Below are 18934 nucleotides of genomic sequence, written 5' to 3'. Positions count from 1 at the left end.
AGAGACGGCACTAAAAGCACAATCTATGAAAGAAATAATTGATAAGCTGGACTTCATTAACATTGAAAACTTCTTTTCTGTAAAAGACGTGTGAAGAGAATGAAACAATAAGCCACAGGCTTGGAGAAAATATTTGTGAAAGATATATCTGATAAAAAAAAGACTCTTCTCAAAAATGGACAAAGAACCCTTAATATTCAACAGTAAAGAAAACAAGCAACCCAATTTAAAATACAGACAAAATATCTCAACAGATTCCTCACCAAAGAAGGAATAAAGATGGAAATTAAGCTTATGAAAAGATGCTCCACATTATATGTCATCTAGGAAATAATTGAAACAACACTGAAGTACAGTTGTCTCCTTTGAACAACAATAAAAAAAGAAAAACAAAACAGTGAAATACTGCCTATTAGGATGGCTAAAACCTAAAACCTTGACAATACCAAATTCTAGCAGGTGAAAGAAACCAGTCTGAAAGGACACACACTGTATGATTCCAGCCATGTGGCATTTTGGAGAAGGTACAACCATGGAACCAGTAAACAGATCAGAGCTCGCCAGAGATTAAGGGAGAGGAAGGGATGAACAGGTGGAGCGCTGGAGATTTTTTGTATGAAGAACCTGTTCTGTATGATACTGTGATGGTGGATGCATGACAGTATGAATTTCTCAAAATCCATGGAACTATCAACAGAAAGAGTGAACACTGGTGTAAAGTGTGAGCTTGGTTAATAATGGCGTGTCAGTGTTGTTTTTATCTGTTAGTAAGTGTTCCACACTAATGCAAGGTGTTAATAGTAGGGGAAACAGTGTGTTGGAGAGGAAGGATAGGGGTTATATTGGAACTCTCATTGTTTTCTGCTTAATTTTTCCGGCACAAAAAATTGCTCTAAAAATAGTCTATTAGTGTTGTTTAGAAAAGATGTTACATTATTATCTCTGCAATTAATTAATATATATAAATTTATGAACATGAAACTAATAATACCATTTAACAGAATCACTTTTATTTTCTTAACCAGCCAGAATTTATACATATATGCTAGAGAAATCCAGACTTGTTTCACAACCTCTTGGCCAGAGCAATTTTCTCATTTTCCACTTGTTAATGGATGGGTTATCTGCTGAGGAAAAATATGGACTTCACCTTAATAATTTATGTGCACACCGGTAAGTGATTATGTATTTTCAATCTTCTTCTGCCATCAAACTTTGATTGCAATTTATGAATCTTAAATTTTCTTTTTAATTTTCAGAGAATAAATGTGACTAACAGAGATTAGTTGGATAGTATTAGGTTAAACCTATCTGTATAACAGGGTATAACTGTTTATTGGATGTTTAGGTGAAGTCTTGGGTATATATATTAACTTGTGTTCCTACTGTCCTGGTTTTCAATAAGAATAAAAATGTGTGCATGTATAACTTTTATATTTCTTTTTGGTATTTTAAGTGTAAGATTAGTTATGCATTCCTAATCCTTGGTAGTCTTTTGAAAAATGGGGAATATTATTTGGGCAATTATTATTCATTAATAACAGATGAGGTTACATAACAGCTTAAGCCGAGCAACACGTAAACATGGAGGCAGAAAGAGTTTGTTGAAATGAGGACACTTTGGTCATAGGATGGTGGTGGAACTGAGGTGGCCCCAAAGACAGGGAGCTGAGGAGCGTCTTGCAATGTGTGTGTTTCCACCACTGCATGATCCAGTGTGTCTCCCCAGAAGGACTGGTCCCAGTTTGCATTGGGGTGAGAACAACACAATCAGGAGAATAAACCCCATTCAGAAGGGATGCAGAGGAGGCTAGAGAAGTTAAAATTGTGTTTTATTTAGAGTGAAAGACTCTCTTGGGGTATACTGTTCCCCAAACAACAGAAATTCAGAAGAAAAAGAAAATGCTGCAATTGAAGCATAACATCCCAGAGTTTAGTGACCTTAAAAACAGAGATTCTGAGCTTATAGGGCGTTAGAAATGTCTTGATCCAATTCCCTAACTTCATGAAAGAGGAAATCAAACTCAGGCCACAAAGAGGCTTGTACTGAAATGAATATATTCTATCCTAACTGTACTGAAAATAAACATTGCCTGTAATCAACTGTTTATATTTCTATGCTGTCTCTAATGAGACATGTCCCCAGGAGGCAAAGCATCAGTTTGGGAACCATGGGTTAGCTTTTCAGGGTAGGCTATGAGGAAGAAAAGTCTTGGATTACTGTGTTCCTAATCTTTCCTATGAGCAAAATCTCAAAGTTTATGGCAGCCACCAGTTCAGAGGGTGCAACTGTATGGTTATGTCTGTGCACATCCATAGTGTGCTTGGCAGTATGGATGTACAGCAGTGAAGAAAAACAGGCAGTAATCTAATCTGCCATTCAAAGAAACAATTTAACTTCTTGGTCTGTGGTTTGGACCATTTTTTGAAGTGCGTGAATGTGTGGGAGAAAATAAGCATTTCTTTATTGAGCTCTAGTTCTAGCATCCATTTCTCTTTGGAAAAGAGGGTTTGGAATCACTTAGGCTATTTAGAAAGTCAAACAGTCAGGGGTTGCTTTGTGAGAAGCTCCAACAGGAAAGAACTCAGCAAAATAATGAATAATTCAATTCCCTGGAACAAAGAAGTTATTTTATTAAAATGTTTTATAAATGTCTAATGGGCACAAAACAACATTCTTCAATAAAAAATATACACCGCCCCTCTGGATTCATAAAGTATCATTTGGAACATTTGTGCAATGAGAATTCCACAGACAAAATATTCTTTATAATAAAACAAGCTGTTTTTTCAAATAATAATACATTATATATCACAAGATTTTTTTTGTGATTTGTTATACAGGTCTTCTTACAGTTACAATATTGGTGGATCTTCTGACATTCAGCACTGCTAAGGAGTTTGAGGGGTTTGAGTTGAGATCTAATCTTCCATTTAGTGATTATGTATATGAAGTACCAAAAATTTGGACATTATTTGGCTCATTTACAATCAGCATAAATATAAACGTGCTAGCTCTCTAATCTTTCACAAATTGATGATCCTTCTGAGTCTTCTCCTTTAAATTCATATACGCAAGGGAAGGATATCACTACACACATGTGTATGCTGTGTGCCTACATATCTGTGTATAAACACAGTTATGAGTGTTCTTACTATCACATCCACTTATCTTATTTTTTAAAAAAGATGTTTATATACATATTAAATAGAAACAGCCAGCACCTACATTACCAGGTGAACCTCCCTTTGCTTATTCAGCGCTCCTTGCACAGCACAGCTTGTTGTGAAATGTCATCAGTGCGGGCTGCGCCTGACACACTACAAAAACGGAAAGCCTGCCCTTCTCGGCTGTACCTTTCCCTTCTTTATTAAAAACAACTCATTACCTATATGAAACAAACATTCCACAGTAACCGTGAACTGAAGATACTCAATATTTAGCACCTGTTCTTACATGATTAGAACTTTAGAGAGAAGAAAACATTGTTGTAATTAATGCCTTATCATTAAGGCTGGAATAGTGTTTTGTAGCTTCAGGTCTGTTTTTAGAACTAAAAGTTTTCAAAGTATGATATGAAAGTTCGTGAAGCTTTACTTCAGAGCTATGGCACCTAAACACGCTATTCTGTTTGAAAATTGGGACAGTATCTAGAACAGGCAGAAAAGTACTGTTGCTCAACTCTAGGATGTCAATTGTGCAGGGCCAGACATCAGCTTCTATAGCGTAACTGCATGAAAGCAATATTTATAACATTTTGCATAGAATCTCCCTCTCCAGATCTTTAAAACAATAAGAGGAAAAAAAGTCTCTAGGTCTCTTAACATTTTGAGTAGTGGCAATAAGATTGCATTAATTACAAATTTCCACTAGATGGTGCACTCTCCACAAAGTCAGTCAGGAGCAAAGAAAACAAAAGGCTCATCTCTAAAGGTTTTTGTTTTATTTATGATTCTTCCTGTGATTTACTTTTGCTTTTCATGGCTGTTTGTTTTTCAAGTTCTATTTCAACCTTTTGTATGAAATGCTAATATTACATCTGGGGAATAAATATAGTTTATGTTTGTGGGCATTAAGCTTCATTGAAAGCTAGAAATAGTAATAAATTTCTTATCTTGAACCTCCTTTAAACAGCTTTTATGGGTTCAGTCCCAGAACAGCTGAGCTTCAGAATCCAAAGAAGTTATTCCTAATCTCCCTTCATATTGATTAATGATGGAAATGAGTGTGGTATTGCATAATATTTTCAGCAAAGGTCAGATTTTGAATTATAAGCCGAAACCTAGCAATCGTTTGACTCAGAGCGTGTGACCTGTTCCTAACCTTGTGTGTTGGTGAAAGGAAACTCTGACTCACTAAGTATCTGAGCATGTGACTGCCGCCCGGGAGTACACCTGTCACAGTGTGCTGCAGCGATGAACTCTCAGCGAAAGTTCAGGTTTTTTTACTAAGGGTTTATTACTCACATTGAACTTAACCTGAGGAAGTCTCACGTAATTTTTTTTAAAAAGGTAAGAGTAAACTTAAACTTTATTTGAGGATGATTCTTCATGAATTTATGACATAATATAATATTGAATTATCCACACATTTTAGGCAAGCAAAACTTGCAGGCGCTCCCAAGACAAAGGTTCCAGACAGGAGGTATTATAACCTATGTCTAGCGGACTATTAGAAATTATCTAAATGATAGGCACAGTCGTAATACATACAACTTATGGAGCACGTCCCATAACCCAGACTCTGTGCTAGGGCTCATCTCTCTTGTCTGGCTGGATCCTCACCTGTAACTAAGCGGAGGGTGCAGCACCTGCATCAGCCTTGTGGTTTAGAAATCCACACCCTCTTCTGACATATAAACTTTAAAGTTCTTGTCTGCACAATCACAGTTTGGGAAAAAACAAATAAAAATATACCTTTTCTTAGCATCCCTAGGTCATTACACTAATTTTAGAGTTCTGTTTCTGGTCTTGAAATTCCAATTGGATTCTATCCATTTTCCCAGCAACTGATGCAAAAGGATACTATGATCCCCGAATATTCTCATATCTTTGTTCTTTAAATACAGCACCAAGTGCTGAACGTTTGGTCCTCACCTCCTTCCCCTGACTGGGGGACCATTGTGCCCCCATCCTCACCACACAGCTTCTTATCTAAGTGCCTCTTCAATCCCACCTGTTACACTCAGGGTGGATCAACATTTGGAAAATGCCAACTTAGCGATGAAAGCCCATAGCTTGGAAATTTTTAATAAACATTGCTTTTCTGTCATATCAAATAGAGTCTCCTAAATGATGAAGGCAATAAAGCGGAATAAGCGTAGAGGAATTGAGAGGAAAAGATTGCTAGCATGTTCTTTGAAATTCTGGGTTGTGGTCTCTGCATTTAAAAGTGGACTTGGGTAACAGTCAAGTAAAATCCATTTTTTGCTGGTGAAGAAAATAAACTCACTTGAAACAAGATGGTCAAGCAGTATGTTCATCTTTCAGTTAGGAAAATAGAAACTCACCCCTGTACCAGGAGAGAGCAAAATCCTCTGAATCTTGCTTCCTCAGTCAATTAGATGAAATTACACATTTTTAGGGTTATTGCTAATGAATCATTATGAATTTAAAGCAATTTAGTATAGATCTTCAGTTGATTATTTATAGTTCCCAAATTTAAAATGTTGTGGAAAACAAACATGCATTTATAACTTACATGCTGATTTTAAAAAGTAACACAACCTGAATACAACTGAAGCAAAATATAAACCTGAATGTTGAGTATTTTAAAGCTCAGTATACATCATATATTTAATATATTTCATATATGAGATACATGTCATATATATCTCAGTATACCTCATATATCTCAGCAATCTGGATATATAATTGAAAATATCTGTATGTTTTCTTCATAGAATGAAAATGTTTGATTAAGAGATACTGTCCAGCCCCACTGGGGATGTAAACACCATGTTATCTTTCAAATATCCTCCAAAATTCTGAACAACAAGATATATTTGTCCCCAAAAGTCTAGGATAAGTGGTGGCTTGCATAATCTTGTGTGTCAGGAAATATGTCAGTGATCATGCTTCTCATCGAAGGGAAGACACGTCCCAGCCCAGGACCACAGGCAGGTACTCACTGAAAATGATCACATCTGCTGCTGTTTCTCCGCAGGATCCATCCACCCCAGCACACCCTCTGCCTCTCCCTTCCTCTTGCTGTCTTGTTGTCTCTCTCCCTTTGCAATTATTTCTCCTTATAAGTAAAAATTATTTTTTTGTATTATAAATTATAAATAACTGTATTGAGACACTAAACAGGCATGGATTTAGTGAGCAGTCCTTTTACTCTGCCAGTGGTAGTAATGTTGTTGGCAAATGCAGGCATGGCTCCAGGAGACTAATGGAGCTTGTTGAGCAAGGCCACAATCTTCTCCAGTGTTTGGTGACTCCACTGGGATTTCAGAGGGACCTGATCAGAGGTCTCTGTGTGTGGATGTCTGTGTTTGAGAACTTGTCTCCTGTGACTACAGCAAACAATATTCCACACTTAGATGTCAAACCAAACCATATATGTCCAGCCAAGGCCACTGGTGACATTTCCTTTTCTCTCCCAGCCCCACTTGCTAACCTCTTCCTCCCTTATATGGAGTAGCTCCACACTGCTGTGTTCACAGAGCCTTCCTCTGGATTAGGAGTGGAGTGACCATGTCTCTGTGAGTTCTGTCATTAGCATTATCCTTGGAGCATGGGGGAATCTTCACCCATTGTCTCAGCTCACATCTGCTCCAGCCTGAGTTTGTCCTTTTAGTGATGCAGTGGTCCTTCCTCATCTTTCCTGGATATAATACACGGATATCTCTTATCAATGCTTTCCATATGCACTTTCCCAATGGTCCCCAAAGTTTTCTTTGTATGTCACAGGGAGTATAGAATAGACACAGCACAGGGGAAGATATGATGTTGTTCTTTGTCCTATAGAAATAACCACATTGCCAAAATCCATATGGATGAATCACTGCTAGCAAAAAGGTGCCTGTGTAGATTATAAAGGCAAGTGCTGCACTGGATGGCATTTGGGAGGACTTTTGAATTTCATGAAAATTCAATGATAAATATGTGTGAACTGCTAAAAGTACACTTCTTAGCTGAAAGCACAGAGTTTAAATTGGGACATTCCTCCTGCTTGCTTGGTAATTTGGGAAAATCGCACAAACTCTCTCTGCCTCCCTCTGCTCATCGGCAAAGCAGGGCCAACACCAGAGCACTGCCGTGAGTGAGGACCATGTGGGCTGCAGCAGGAGACCCGAGAAGCACCGGGCCTACTGAGTTCGGCAGAAGGACCAGCGGGTGTTGTTGAGTGTTATCATAGAAGGCCTTTTCCCACTGAAGCCGCGTGGAAATAACTGAAGTAATAATTGTTAGTGCAGAGATTATGAGTTCACATCATAGGTTTGGTTCGCGTAGAATTGGAAACTTGGGCAGTCTTTCTGCCAGGGTACGCTTCCACCTCAGTGCGGCTCTGCCCAGGGACGTTCTGAGCTTCTGTTGCATCCAAGTCTGAGCTTTGATTCTCATGTTGTGTGATGAATTACTTATTTCAGTAACTCAAGCTTAGTTAGATTTTTTGGCAAAAATCAGTGTAGCCGTTTTGATGAGGTGAAGGCGACTAGGAGTAGTCATGGAAAGGACGATGGCCCAGGTGGTGAATGCAGGGGATGTTGGTGTCCTGAGAAGTGTGGGACTGGTCTCTCCTTGGCGCCTTGACTTAGTTTATCTGCCCCTCTTCTTACAGCATGAGAATTGAGTTTGGTTCCTGAGATTGAAAGAGAAGTACAACCTCAGGCAGAACTTGAATACTTCTGGAAAACTTCCTGATTCACATTTTCCCTAGGGCAAAAAAAATCAATTCAGATGCTTCAAATGCTTTGTCTTTCTGTACCAGCTGGAGTAGAGAAAAAATGCAGATTTTCTGTAAGTCTAAAAACCTGCATTTATTTAGTCACAGACATGAAGACTCTGATAAGATTCTGCAGTGTATGATTTGTCCCCAGTCATCTGTCTCTTCACGTGGATTCCGTTAGGTCCAACCAGACATGCACTGTGTATTTTTCAGGATGAGCTTGAAACTGACAACATCATGTGGATATTTATGTAGAATCCTGTGGTGAAAATGTGTGTTTATGTGTGCACACAACTCTAAAATTACATTTTACACAGTGATAAAAAAGAGCACTTTGAAGCTAATTTTGTTAGTTCTTGTAAATCCACAGCTGAATCTGAACACAGATGGGCATTATAGTTAAAATCATAATAACCGCTGTTTGCTCAGCACTTAGTTAATGAGGGGAGCTGAGCTAAGAACTTGACAGACAGCATCTCACTTTCCCCACGGCCCAGCCTGACACAAGGCAAGGGTGAGTGAATCACCCAGTCACATGCCAGGAGTGCCGGAGCCGCAACTCCAGAGCTTTCTGGAGCACACAACTTTGTCCAGAGCTTTCCGAAACACATCGCAATTTTGCCTCAAAGACTCTGATTTCTAAATAACAGGTGAAAGGTTTTATGGAAATATTTTAAAAAGAGCCACAAAAGAACAGCCACACCCCAAGAGGCCAGCGCCCCTGAGGGCACAGATCACAGCTGCTGGCTCGGTATCCTGACACTGGGTACTGGGCTGGGAGTCTGCTGGTTGACCACAGAATACTACGAAATTCAGATGCAGGAAGAGTGAAGAGTTACAGGAACAGGTAATCCAGTGAAGACAGAGTGGCTCCATAGTTACTGTTGCTCACAGCCTCTGACTCTAGAAGCATTTCAATGGAAGGGGTCTGGGGTCTATTGCAGCTAATGTGCATTTGAGGCAGGGAGGGTGCATGAGTAGGGGCATTGCTGAGGGTTGTTGGGTCTCATTGCAGAGTGACACTGCCTGGACATGGAGACTGGAGAGGAAAGAGAAACTTGACCTCTGGTCACTCTGAGCAGACCCACCCTCACCTGGGCCCTGAACCTCATCACTTTAACTTCCTCAAATATATCAGTCATCTTCCCACAAATGTTCCATCACCCTCTGCCTTCTGAATTCGCACTCTTTCTTGCAGAGTCAGAATTCTCAGAATTCAGGCTGAGCACTTTGGCCTCCTTCATTTTTGGCTTGTTTGTGGGACTTCCTGTTAAACTTGTCATTAACAAACACGTGCAGATATTTTACATTTTATGTGAATCCATGGAAGGTCTTCCCTAGCTAGCCTTATGTGTATACTGTGATTTCAGAACCTAGGTCTCGGCGTTGATACATAAACTGTTACATCTCATATGTCAGCTTTGCTCTGACACGAGCATCTCCTTTATTATTGAACTCTCAGGTCTATGGAGCTTCCTCACAATCCGAGGAAGCAAAAAATTCTCCTGTTTTCCACCATCAGCTTATGACCTTTCTTGTCTCAGGAAGAATTAGCTTTGTGACACATTTGAGTGCTGAAGCTAATACATAACTCAAATTCTGATATGAAGATATATATATATATGGCCCCATAAGCACTTGGACATCTAATAGAAATCTCTGACTGAACTTGTCACAGTTCAAACTCTTTTTTTAAAATTAATTTTATTTAGTTATTTTTCAAGTACAGTTTTTTTGTCTATTTCTCCCATCGCAGCCTCCCCCGCCCCTTGCTCCCCACCTCCCTCCCATTTCCACCCCCCTTAGTTCTCGCCCCTGTGTCCTTCCTAGTTGTTCCTCCAAATCCCTCCCCCTCTTTCCCCTTAACTTCCCTTCCCTCTCCCCTCTGGTCACTGTCCCCTTGTTCTCTATTTCAGTGTCTTTGGGTTTTTTTTTTCTGCTTGCTTGTTTGTTTTGCTGTTTAGCTTCCTGTTAAAGGTGAGATCATATGGTATTTGTCTTTCAGCACCTGGCCTATTTCACTCAGCATAATGCTTTCCAGTTCCATCCATGTTGTTGCAAAAGGTAGTAGCCACTTCTTTCTCTCTGCTGCATAGAATTCCATTGTGTATATGTACCACAATTTTTTGATCCATTCACTTAATGACAGGCACCTAGGTTGCTTCCAGCTCTTGGCTATTGTAAATTGTGCTGCTATGAACATTGTGGTGCATAGGTTCTTTGATATTGATGTTTTAGGATAACCATTATGGAAAACAGTATGGAATTTTCTCAGAAAAATAAAAATCGACCTGCCTTTTGACACAGTTCAAACTCTTGATAAACCCACCCCACCCACCCCTACCCAAACCTGCTCCGCCCTGGGCTGGGAACTGCAGGTCACAGTGGCTCAGATAAAATTCCTTGGAATGTCATTGACATCTTTCTTTTCACAGCCATAGTTGACCCTGAAGCCGGTTCTACTTCTCACTTTTTCTACGCCACCACCCCAGGGTAATGTGCTCATGTGCCTTTCTAGGATGACAGCATTTATCTTCACAGGCCACCCTCGTCCCCCATAAGGAACCAGTCCTCAGTGGAATAGTCAACAGAGCAATTCTTTGAAGCATTTTTCTGCCGATGCTGCAGTCTTTCCTCATTTCTCTGAGGGCTCTGACCCACCAGAAGCATCCTGGGTTCTGCATGATCTGGTCCCTCTCAGTGCAAACCTTCCTTCCAGTCTCCAGGTGGCTCCCCACCTGGCCTCCAGGGCCTCCATATAGTGCCTTGACCACCACAGGCACATCCGCATCCTAGGTTTGCTCTAACTTTGTCTCTCTTCCTGGAAGTTCTTCTTCCAGATTCCACTTTAGCTAACTTACATCTTCAAGACTTTTCTGCCATCTCCTGCTTTCACTGAGCCCCTGATAGAACTGCCACTTGAACCCTACCATCCAAAGCCCTCTTAGCATGTTCTGCTTGCTTTCTGTGTAGAACTTAGCACCTTAATATGCTCTATAATTTAGTTTTTTATACCTTCTGTATCTTCTCTATCCACACCCTGGGATTGAAAGCTGCATGAGGGTATGGATATTTGTCTGATCATTGCTGAATTGAAAGGGGCAAGAAGAGTTCTTGGTACAAAATAGGTTCTGAGTAAATATGTGTTGACTGCGGAATATATGAAAGTACCAGTTTAACTGAGGTCCTTGAGAATGCCGTATTCTTATCCCCCCAAATGTCACTTTTGCTTAAGATATTAAAAAAAAAACAGTGTCATGACTTTTCATGTCTGGGTTATTGTTTACCCTAATCCGGGGCTTTCTGCACTGCTCCTGAGTGTTTTGGTTAGTTTGTCCTGTGCTGACACTGACATCTCCTTTGTCAGTGACCCTCTCAGCTATATGAAACTTCCTTACAAAATCTTGGAGGCTGAAAGGGCTTCAGCTGTCTTCTACCACCAGTGCAAGGGCCATAGAATCAAAACTATACATTAAAATATACCCAGTAACCTCTGTGTTTATATATTATTAAAAATTCATTCAGATGGGATGCTTGGCTCCATCAAGCTGCACAGCTGGACACCTCAGATAAGATGTGTGAAATGTTGTGAGAATTCATAGCCATGTAAATCGCGTCTAAGATGCTGTAGGCTTGGACTTCTCTCCTCCATTGCGTGCCTCCTTCCAGTCACACGAGTCTAAACAGAACTCCAGAAACACTGCAGAGCCCAACCCACATGTTTCTGAGTCATGAAAAAGTCATTAATTGTGCTTCCACCCTCTACTCCACAAAACCTTCCTCCTGGCAAGTACAAACTGCTGAGTGAGCATTACTAATAAAGTCCTTCCAAGAGCCACTCTCACCCCCTGTGGTCAGAAGGGTTGATGATGCTTGAACTTCAAAAGAAATTCTCATTATTCAAGTCAGCTGCAATCTTATCAGAATCACCTGGAAGAGTTACTAGTGTGATGGTCCCAAACTTTCTTCGCTTACTGATTTAAAAATGCTGCACTTCTCTGTTGCCGTAAAGCTCTGTACTGCAGAGCCAGGACACTATCCTTGTCACACAAGTGCAGGCTGTGGAATGGTTCTGGTGTGGGTCAGTGGGCTCTTTTCAGCACCGTGCCATGGCATTGCCAGCACTCTACTGGTTTCTCACTTTCTGTTGTACATGAGGCCTAGTGGGTTTTGTTCAGAAACTCACATCTATTCTAATGTTTGTCACACCCTTAGGTATTTAGCTCAACTTTTTCACGTTAATTCATATCAGCCAGTAAGTGATTTCTGAATTTTGTTGTTCTAAATCCAACATGTCTTTTTTTGACTATTTCATTTGGTCTAAGATGACTAATTCTGAGCCCACAAAAGGTTTTTACTTGTCTCTGCATCAAAAGAGTTTGTGTTTATTGGTGCCTGTGTTCTCCAGCCAGTGTGTTGTTCAGAATTAAGAAAATATTATTGTTTTGTACATTTGGCTGAGCATCAACTACGGGCATCCCAGAGTTTAAGGACATTTGGAGAATGATGAGTGAGGTGTCATTGATTCTGAAATGGTGTGTTTGACTCACCAAGTCTTCCCTGCCTCAGTAAATGCATCTCAATTCACACCAAACCCTGAAATGTTATTCTTAACTCTCCTTCCCTCTCACTAGACCATTGGCAAGTCTTGTTAGCTATGTTTCCTACATATGCAAGACACCTGGTTATCTCTTCTTCATGTCCCTGCCACAATCCAGGCTTGGCTACCATTATCACTTACCTCTAATTATTCAAGCCTTTCTTTTAAGATTTCTAATACTGACTGGCCCCCCCTAAAATTCATATGTCACCTTGTAGGCAAGGCACTCTTTCTGAAGTATAAGTCAGTTTGTATCACTGCTCAACCCCCTTAAAATCTCCAGTGTTTTCCTCTGGAGAGCAGAACAGATTTCGGTCTCTTGGCTTTGTTCATGGGCTTCTGGTCCATTCTCTGTCACTGCCACTGGGCTGCTGATGCAGCCACCTTGATCTGATACTCACCACTCAGGTCACTTGCTCAAAGGCCTCATCCTTCTGCCCTCTTTCTTACTTCTTTGGCCTCAACCTAAGCATCATGTACTCATAGAGCTCTTGCAAAATGAAATCAACTGAGGGCTTCCGACAGCATACTGATCAGAGAAGGGAAGAGTGTAGAATATCAGCCACCAAACAGGCTGCAGGAAACCAAGCCAAGTCCTCAAACATCTTCACTAATGTTTCTGTCACCAGTGTAAAAGTGGGTATTATTTACTGTATCTACAGGCAAAATGGTCTTTTCTGGGAATGCAAAAATAAGAGATAGTCACTGCTCTGAAGTTGCCCAAAGAGTGCTAGTGCTAAATAATATAAGAATATATCATACTACAAAAATAACTTATTTCAGATTGTAGTTTTTTTTAGGTTATAGGCACTGTGCTGGGAGCTGAGAATACCAAGATGTAAAATAATCTGTGGCTGAATTTCCAGAGTCCTAGTATAAAAAAGACCCATAAATAGATTTTAGAGTTTGATATGACAAAGGAAAACCACCTGGACCTCAGCCAGGAACTACGTCTTGGACAGCCAGGAAATACGTCACAACGACCTGTTGATTGGAGGAGTAAGTGTTCACCCAATAAAAAGAATGTCCCAGATGGGGATATAACCCAACAAAAGAACACGTAGAGAAAATGAGTGTGTTGTGCCAAATACCAATGATTTTCCTAGTGAGAAGGTAGTAAATAATGAATTGTATTCACACTGTAGCATCTCTTCTCCCTTATGTCTTCTTCCACACAAGAGCAAGAGTGATCTTTCTAAATTAGTGTGATTTCCAGCTTCCCTTGGGGAAGCTGATGCTTCCCAGAGATGCTGATATTAAGTGGTCGAGGGTGCAGCCTGGGCACTGAGACTCGCCACTGTGGGATTCCAGTGTGCCCTAATGAGGCCACTTTCTCAGGGAAACCACAAGTTATACTTCTGCAGTGCTCATCTTCCAGAGGTTCCTTATGAATCCCAATTTTAAACTTTAGCTTTTTGAATTGGTTGTCAGATAAGACCTTCTGACCTGGAAATGTGTTTATTTTTTACCAGATTTTAAAAATTTGCAGATTATCTTTTGAGAAAGGTAAAATAGTCAGGAGGGGCAAACAAACCTAAAGGGCAGACAACATTGTCATGGCAGGAAAGTGTTCAACACGTTACAGAAATTCAACCCAAAATTTGGTTCTCACAACAACCTTACAAGGCAGGCCTTTTCTGCCACGTCTAGTGATAAGGAAATACACAAAATACAGAGAAACCCAAGCTCTGGGATGTCCAAAGCCAAGAGATCAGCCCCACCCAGAGCCGGAGCTCACAGGCTCTTGGTGCTGCACCATCTCGCCACCTTGCCACCACGCTGTTTCTGCCAGACACATTTCCAGATGCTGCCCAGAACTGCTCAGGAAGGGCTCTGATCGAACTGTCTCCGTGGGAGAACTGGAACTTTCTGTCTTCCCAAATCTCAAGGTTTTGAAGTCCCTGCTGCAGTCCTCCAGCCAATACCTGCTTAGTACAGTTTTCAGCAGCACCTCTTTTAAAGAGGCATCTCTGAGCTTGCCTTCCAGGCTCTCTTCTCTCCCTGAGGGTAGAGTGATGGGAAAAGCTTGAAAAGTAAGAAAAGTGAGGCCTCCAGGGAAGAATGAGGAGAGCATGGGACCAGCCTGGAGGTGAGGAAGGTCCTGAGGAGGAAGGGTAGAAAGACCTATGCAAGAGCCAGAAATTTCACCATATATTATTATATCAATAAATGCATTAATATGGTTATCAATAATATGTATAATTATATCAGCATATCAGGTATACTACATATTATTTTCTATATAAATATTATATAAAACATATTAATACATACAAAATATCATTATATGTCATAATACAATTATTAATATATATAGTTTCATGTTTCCTATATCTGATCAGAGATGTGTAACTTATATAGAAATATGATAAATTTTGCATTTGGTAAAATTTAATCACACATGTTGATTCATATTAACATACAAGAATGCCTTGAAATGCACATAAACAACTAAACATGAATAATTGAAAGGAAGAATGGAGACATTTGTTAGGTAAGAGGAGTGAATGTGGAGAAACTGTGGATTTAGAATTTATGTGAGGGACCACGCACACATATAGCAGTACCGTAAAATAAAAATTCACAAAGAAAAATGGACCAAAGCCATACTTACATTTAAATGTAAATTGCCTAAATAAAGTAATAAAGATATATTGGCAAATATAGTTTTTCATATCAATACCATTATTTTAGACACTTATGATATTCTTACTTAAAAACTGAGCCATATATCTCAGGCCATAGAGTAAAGTTTTATAAATCCCCAAATTCAGGAATTATATATGGTATATTTTCTTCACAATGCAATAAAATTACAAACTTAAGCCCTGATTGGTGTGGCTCAGGTGATTGTGTGACTTCCCAGAAAGAAAAAGATTCCTGGTTTGATTCCCAGTCGAGACACATGCCTGAGTTACAGGTTTGGTCGCAGGTAGGGGTGCATAAAAGAAGCAACTGATCAGTATTACTCCCTTATGTTGATGTCTCTCTCCTTCTCTTCCTCCCTTCCTTCCCCTCTCTTTAAAAATAAATTTTAAAATCTTTAAAAAATTATAAAAATAGAAGAGTAGGCAAACAAACAAAAGTTACTAGAGAACTAAATATCCTTAGCAATGTGGACAAAGAGTATAACTCCATATGTAATTAAACTAAATTAATAAGACTGTTGATTCTAAAAGAAATGAGAAATCAATGGATAAATTTTTAAAGGGAAACAAAACTGTCTTCCTCCCAAAAATTATTCATGCCCAGGAAATTCCTAAGCATATACTTTGAAACCTTCAAAGAACAGAGAATTGTTTAAACCATTGCAAAAATTAAAGCATGAAAAAAATCCTTTGTTTCTTTTTCAAAGGCACCATTTACAGAAGAAAAAAAACCTAAAGTGCCAATAAACATATGAAAAGATGCATATTCTCATAAGTATTCCAGGAAATACAAATTAAAAATATAATCAGACACCATTTCACAATGATATGTGCAACAATAACAAAAGCCAGATAATAAGAAAAGCTAAGTACTCTTACACACTGCTGATGAGAGTTAAAATTAGTACAACAATTTGAAGAGTGATTTGGTAATATTTGTTGAAGGTGGACACATGCATAACATATTGTCAGTCACTGTTACTCACAGGGGGCTCTTCACAGCATCTGGACCCATTTTTGGTAGTCACAGCCTGGGGATGGAGGTGTTATGGACACCCCACGAGCAGAGGTGGGGTGCTGGCAAACACCACACATTCCACAGGATGGCCCCATGGCAAAGTATTATCTGACCCCAACTATTAGCAGTCATGAGGTTGAGAAACTCCAGCTTAGAAAAATCCACACATGGGCACAAATAAATATGTACTGGTTTTCATTGACATATTCTTTAAGCATGCAAATAAGTGGAAAGAAAATAAATGACAAGGATGATATTTTTAATCTAAATAAATTAACTGAAACTATATCTGTTAAGAATAAATATTATTAAGCTAAAGTTGAGTTAACAATTTGCTAAATAATGCATACAATATGTTATATTTATATAATTTTTAGTACACACAATAACATGTACTTTTTAGATACTTATATACATAATTTAATTTTCTTCAAATATAGACTAAAAAAGAGAGAGAATATTAATCATACGTGTTTCATCTGATAAGGAGGAAAACGAATGTATACATGGAGATGTAAAATTTTACCCATGAAATTCATGTGTAAACAATAAAGATAGGAGGTAAATGGGTCACAATGTTACTATTTTCATATTGTTCAAAAATAATATATTGTCTGTCTCTGTGTTCCTCTTTTGAAACTTAAAACTTCTCTGACTGTCAAAAATTATTTTAAATTTAAATGTCGGCATGTCTGTGCTATCGACACATCAAATGGAATACTAATAAAATAAAGAATAGACAGTTGTCTGACTTGTAGATACAGAGGCATAAATAAAACATTAGCAAACAGAATCTAGTAGTCCATTAAAAGATACTCAATGATCAATATTAGGAAATTTAAATATTAGTATACATCACATCAATAAGTAAAAGCAGAAAAATCAATCAACTATTTCAATGGGTGCAAAAGATAGAACAATCAACTCACAAGTCTTATTTTTAAAATCAGAAGGTTTTGGAGACTTTCACAAAAAAAGAATTTTTATATTAAATCCTAAGTAGACATTATATTTAGCTGTGAAATAGATTCAGGCTCTTTTTAGCCTTGATCCTAAAGTAGTAATCTTTGTGATAAGAAAAGAATATAAAAAGCATTTACATAATGGAATACTACTCAGTTATAAAAAAGAAGGAAATCTTACCTTTTGTGACAGCATAGACAAATCTAGAAAGTATTATGTTAAGTGAAATAAGCCAGTCAGAGAAAGACAAATACCATGTGATTTCACTTGTATATGGACTCTAATGAATAAATTAAACAAGCAAACAAAATAGAAACAGGTTCATAGATACAGAGAACAGACTGACAGCTGTCAGAGAAGAGGGAGGTTGGGGATCTAAGTGAAAAAAAATGAAAGGATTAAGCAAGAAAAATAAAACCTCATAGATGCAGACCACAGTATGGTGATTATCAGAAGGAAAGTGGGATGGGAGAGGTAGAAGAGGGTAAAGGTGGGTAAATGGTGACAGAAGGAGACTTGACTTTAGGTAGTGAACACACAGTACAATGTACAGGTGATGTATTATAGAATTATACATCTGAAACCTGCATAATTTTAAGAACCGATATCACCCCAATAAATTCAAATAAAACTTTTTTAAAAGCAATAATATTGTCAGAAGAGTAAGAAAAAATTACCATTCTTTAGAAATAATATGATCGTCCACATAGAAAATGCAATAAGTTTATGCCAAATAGTCTCTCTAATAATATATTTGAGTAAAATATTTTTTGCACTGTTGGTGGGGATGTAGATTGGTGCAGCCAGTGTGCAAAGCTGTGTGGAGATACCTCAAAAAATTGAAAATGAAAGTACCTTATGACCTAGCAATTCCGCTTCTGGGAATTCATCCAAAGAAACCCAAAACACTAATTTGAAAGGATATAAGCACCCCTATGTTCGTTGCAGTGTTATTTACAATCACCAAGATGTGGAAGCAGCCCTAGTGTCCATCAGTAGATGAATGAATAAAATAACTATGGGACATTTACACAATGAAATACTACTAGGCCACAAATAAGAAATTTTTAGCCTTTGCAACTTCATAGATGGACCTAGAGAACATTATGCTAAGTGAAATAAGCCAGTAAGAGAAAGACAAATACCATAAGATTTCACTCATATGGAGGATCTAATGAACAAACTGAACTAAGAAGAAAAATACAGACTGATAGAGAGCAGGCTGACAGCTCTATGAGGGAGTTTAGGGGGTGAAGGGATCAAGCAAAAAGGAAAAAGGACTCATGGACATGAATAGCAGTGTAGTAATTGTAGGGGGGAAAGAGGCATAAGGGGGATAAATGGAAAAAAATACAATAAAAAATAAAATCACCCTCATTTATATCAAAAATATATATAGTAAAAGTAATTTGTTGGCAAAATTAATCTAGTCTAAATCTAGTCTAAAAGACAATGGAAATACTTCTTTTAATGATGCTGCTAAAGTATAAAATAATCTGTGAATAAATATGACCTAATAAAGAGATTCACAAATAAACTGAGAGCAGGAATTTTTGACTCATTAAGAACCAACCATGAAGTGCACATTCATGCATACACTTACATACACACCTCTTCTATCTGTGCAGGTTTGTTTTACCTGTTTTATATATTGAAATTTCTTAAGATTCAAATTCAAAGTTTTCATGATGGGAAAACATTAAAAGCCTTGCTCTGAGTTATTCTAGTCTGCCTGAAATTATTTATCCATCTCTGTCTTTTCTATCCAAACTGATTTCCTACTGATTCCCACCCAGCCCTCAGTCTCCCAC

At 38.6% G+C, this 18934-nt stretch overlaps 1 protein-coding gene across 1 annotated transcript in view; it reads left to right on the top strand.

Annotated features, from left to right (window-relative positions):
- MYO16 (myosin XVI) overlaps positions 1 to 18934 on the top strand; it is a 660093-nt gene that overhangs the window by 368884 nt on the left and 272275 nt on the right. Inside the window, exon 16 of the mRNA XM_053670348.1 lies at positions 1026 to 1173. Coding sequence (XP_053526323.1) covers positions 1026 to 1173 — 148 coding nt within the window. The remainder of the gene's footprint in view (positions 1 to 1025; positions 1174 to 18934) is intronic.

Source organism: Artibeus jamaicensis, unplaced genomic scaffold (assembly GCF_021234435.1).
Source record: "Artibeus jamaicensis isolate MK-2021 breed Jamaican fruit bat unplaced genomic scaffold, CSHL_Jam_final contig_559, whole genome shotgun sequence".
In the NCBI taxonomy this organism is placed as follows: Eukaryota; Metazoa; Chordata; class Mammalia; order Chiroptera; family Phyllostomidae; genus Artibeus; species Artibeus jamaicensis.
The sequence above is the reverse complement of the archived record's forward strand: the minus strand, read 5'-3'. Positions and strand labels throughout refer to the sequence as shown.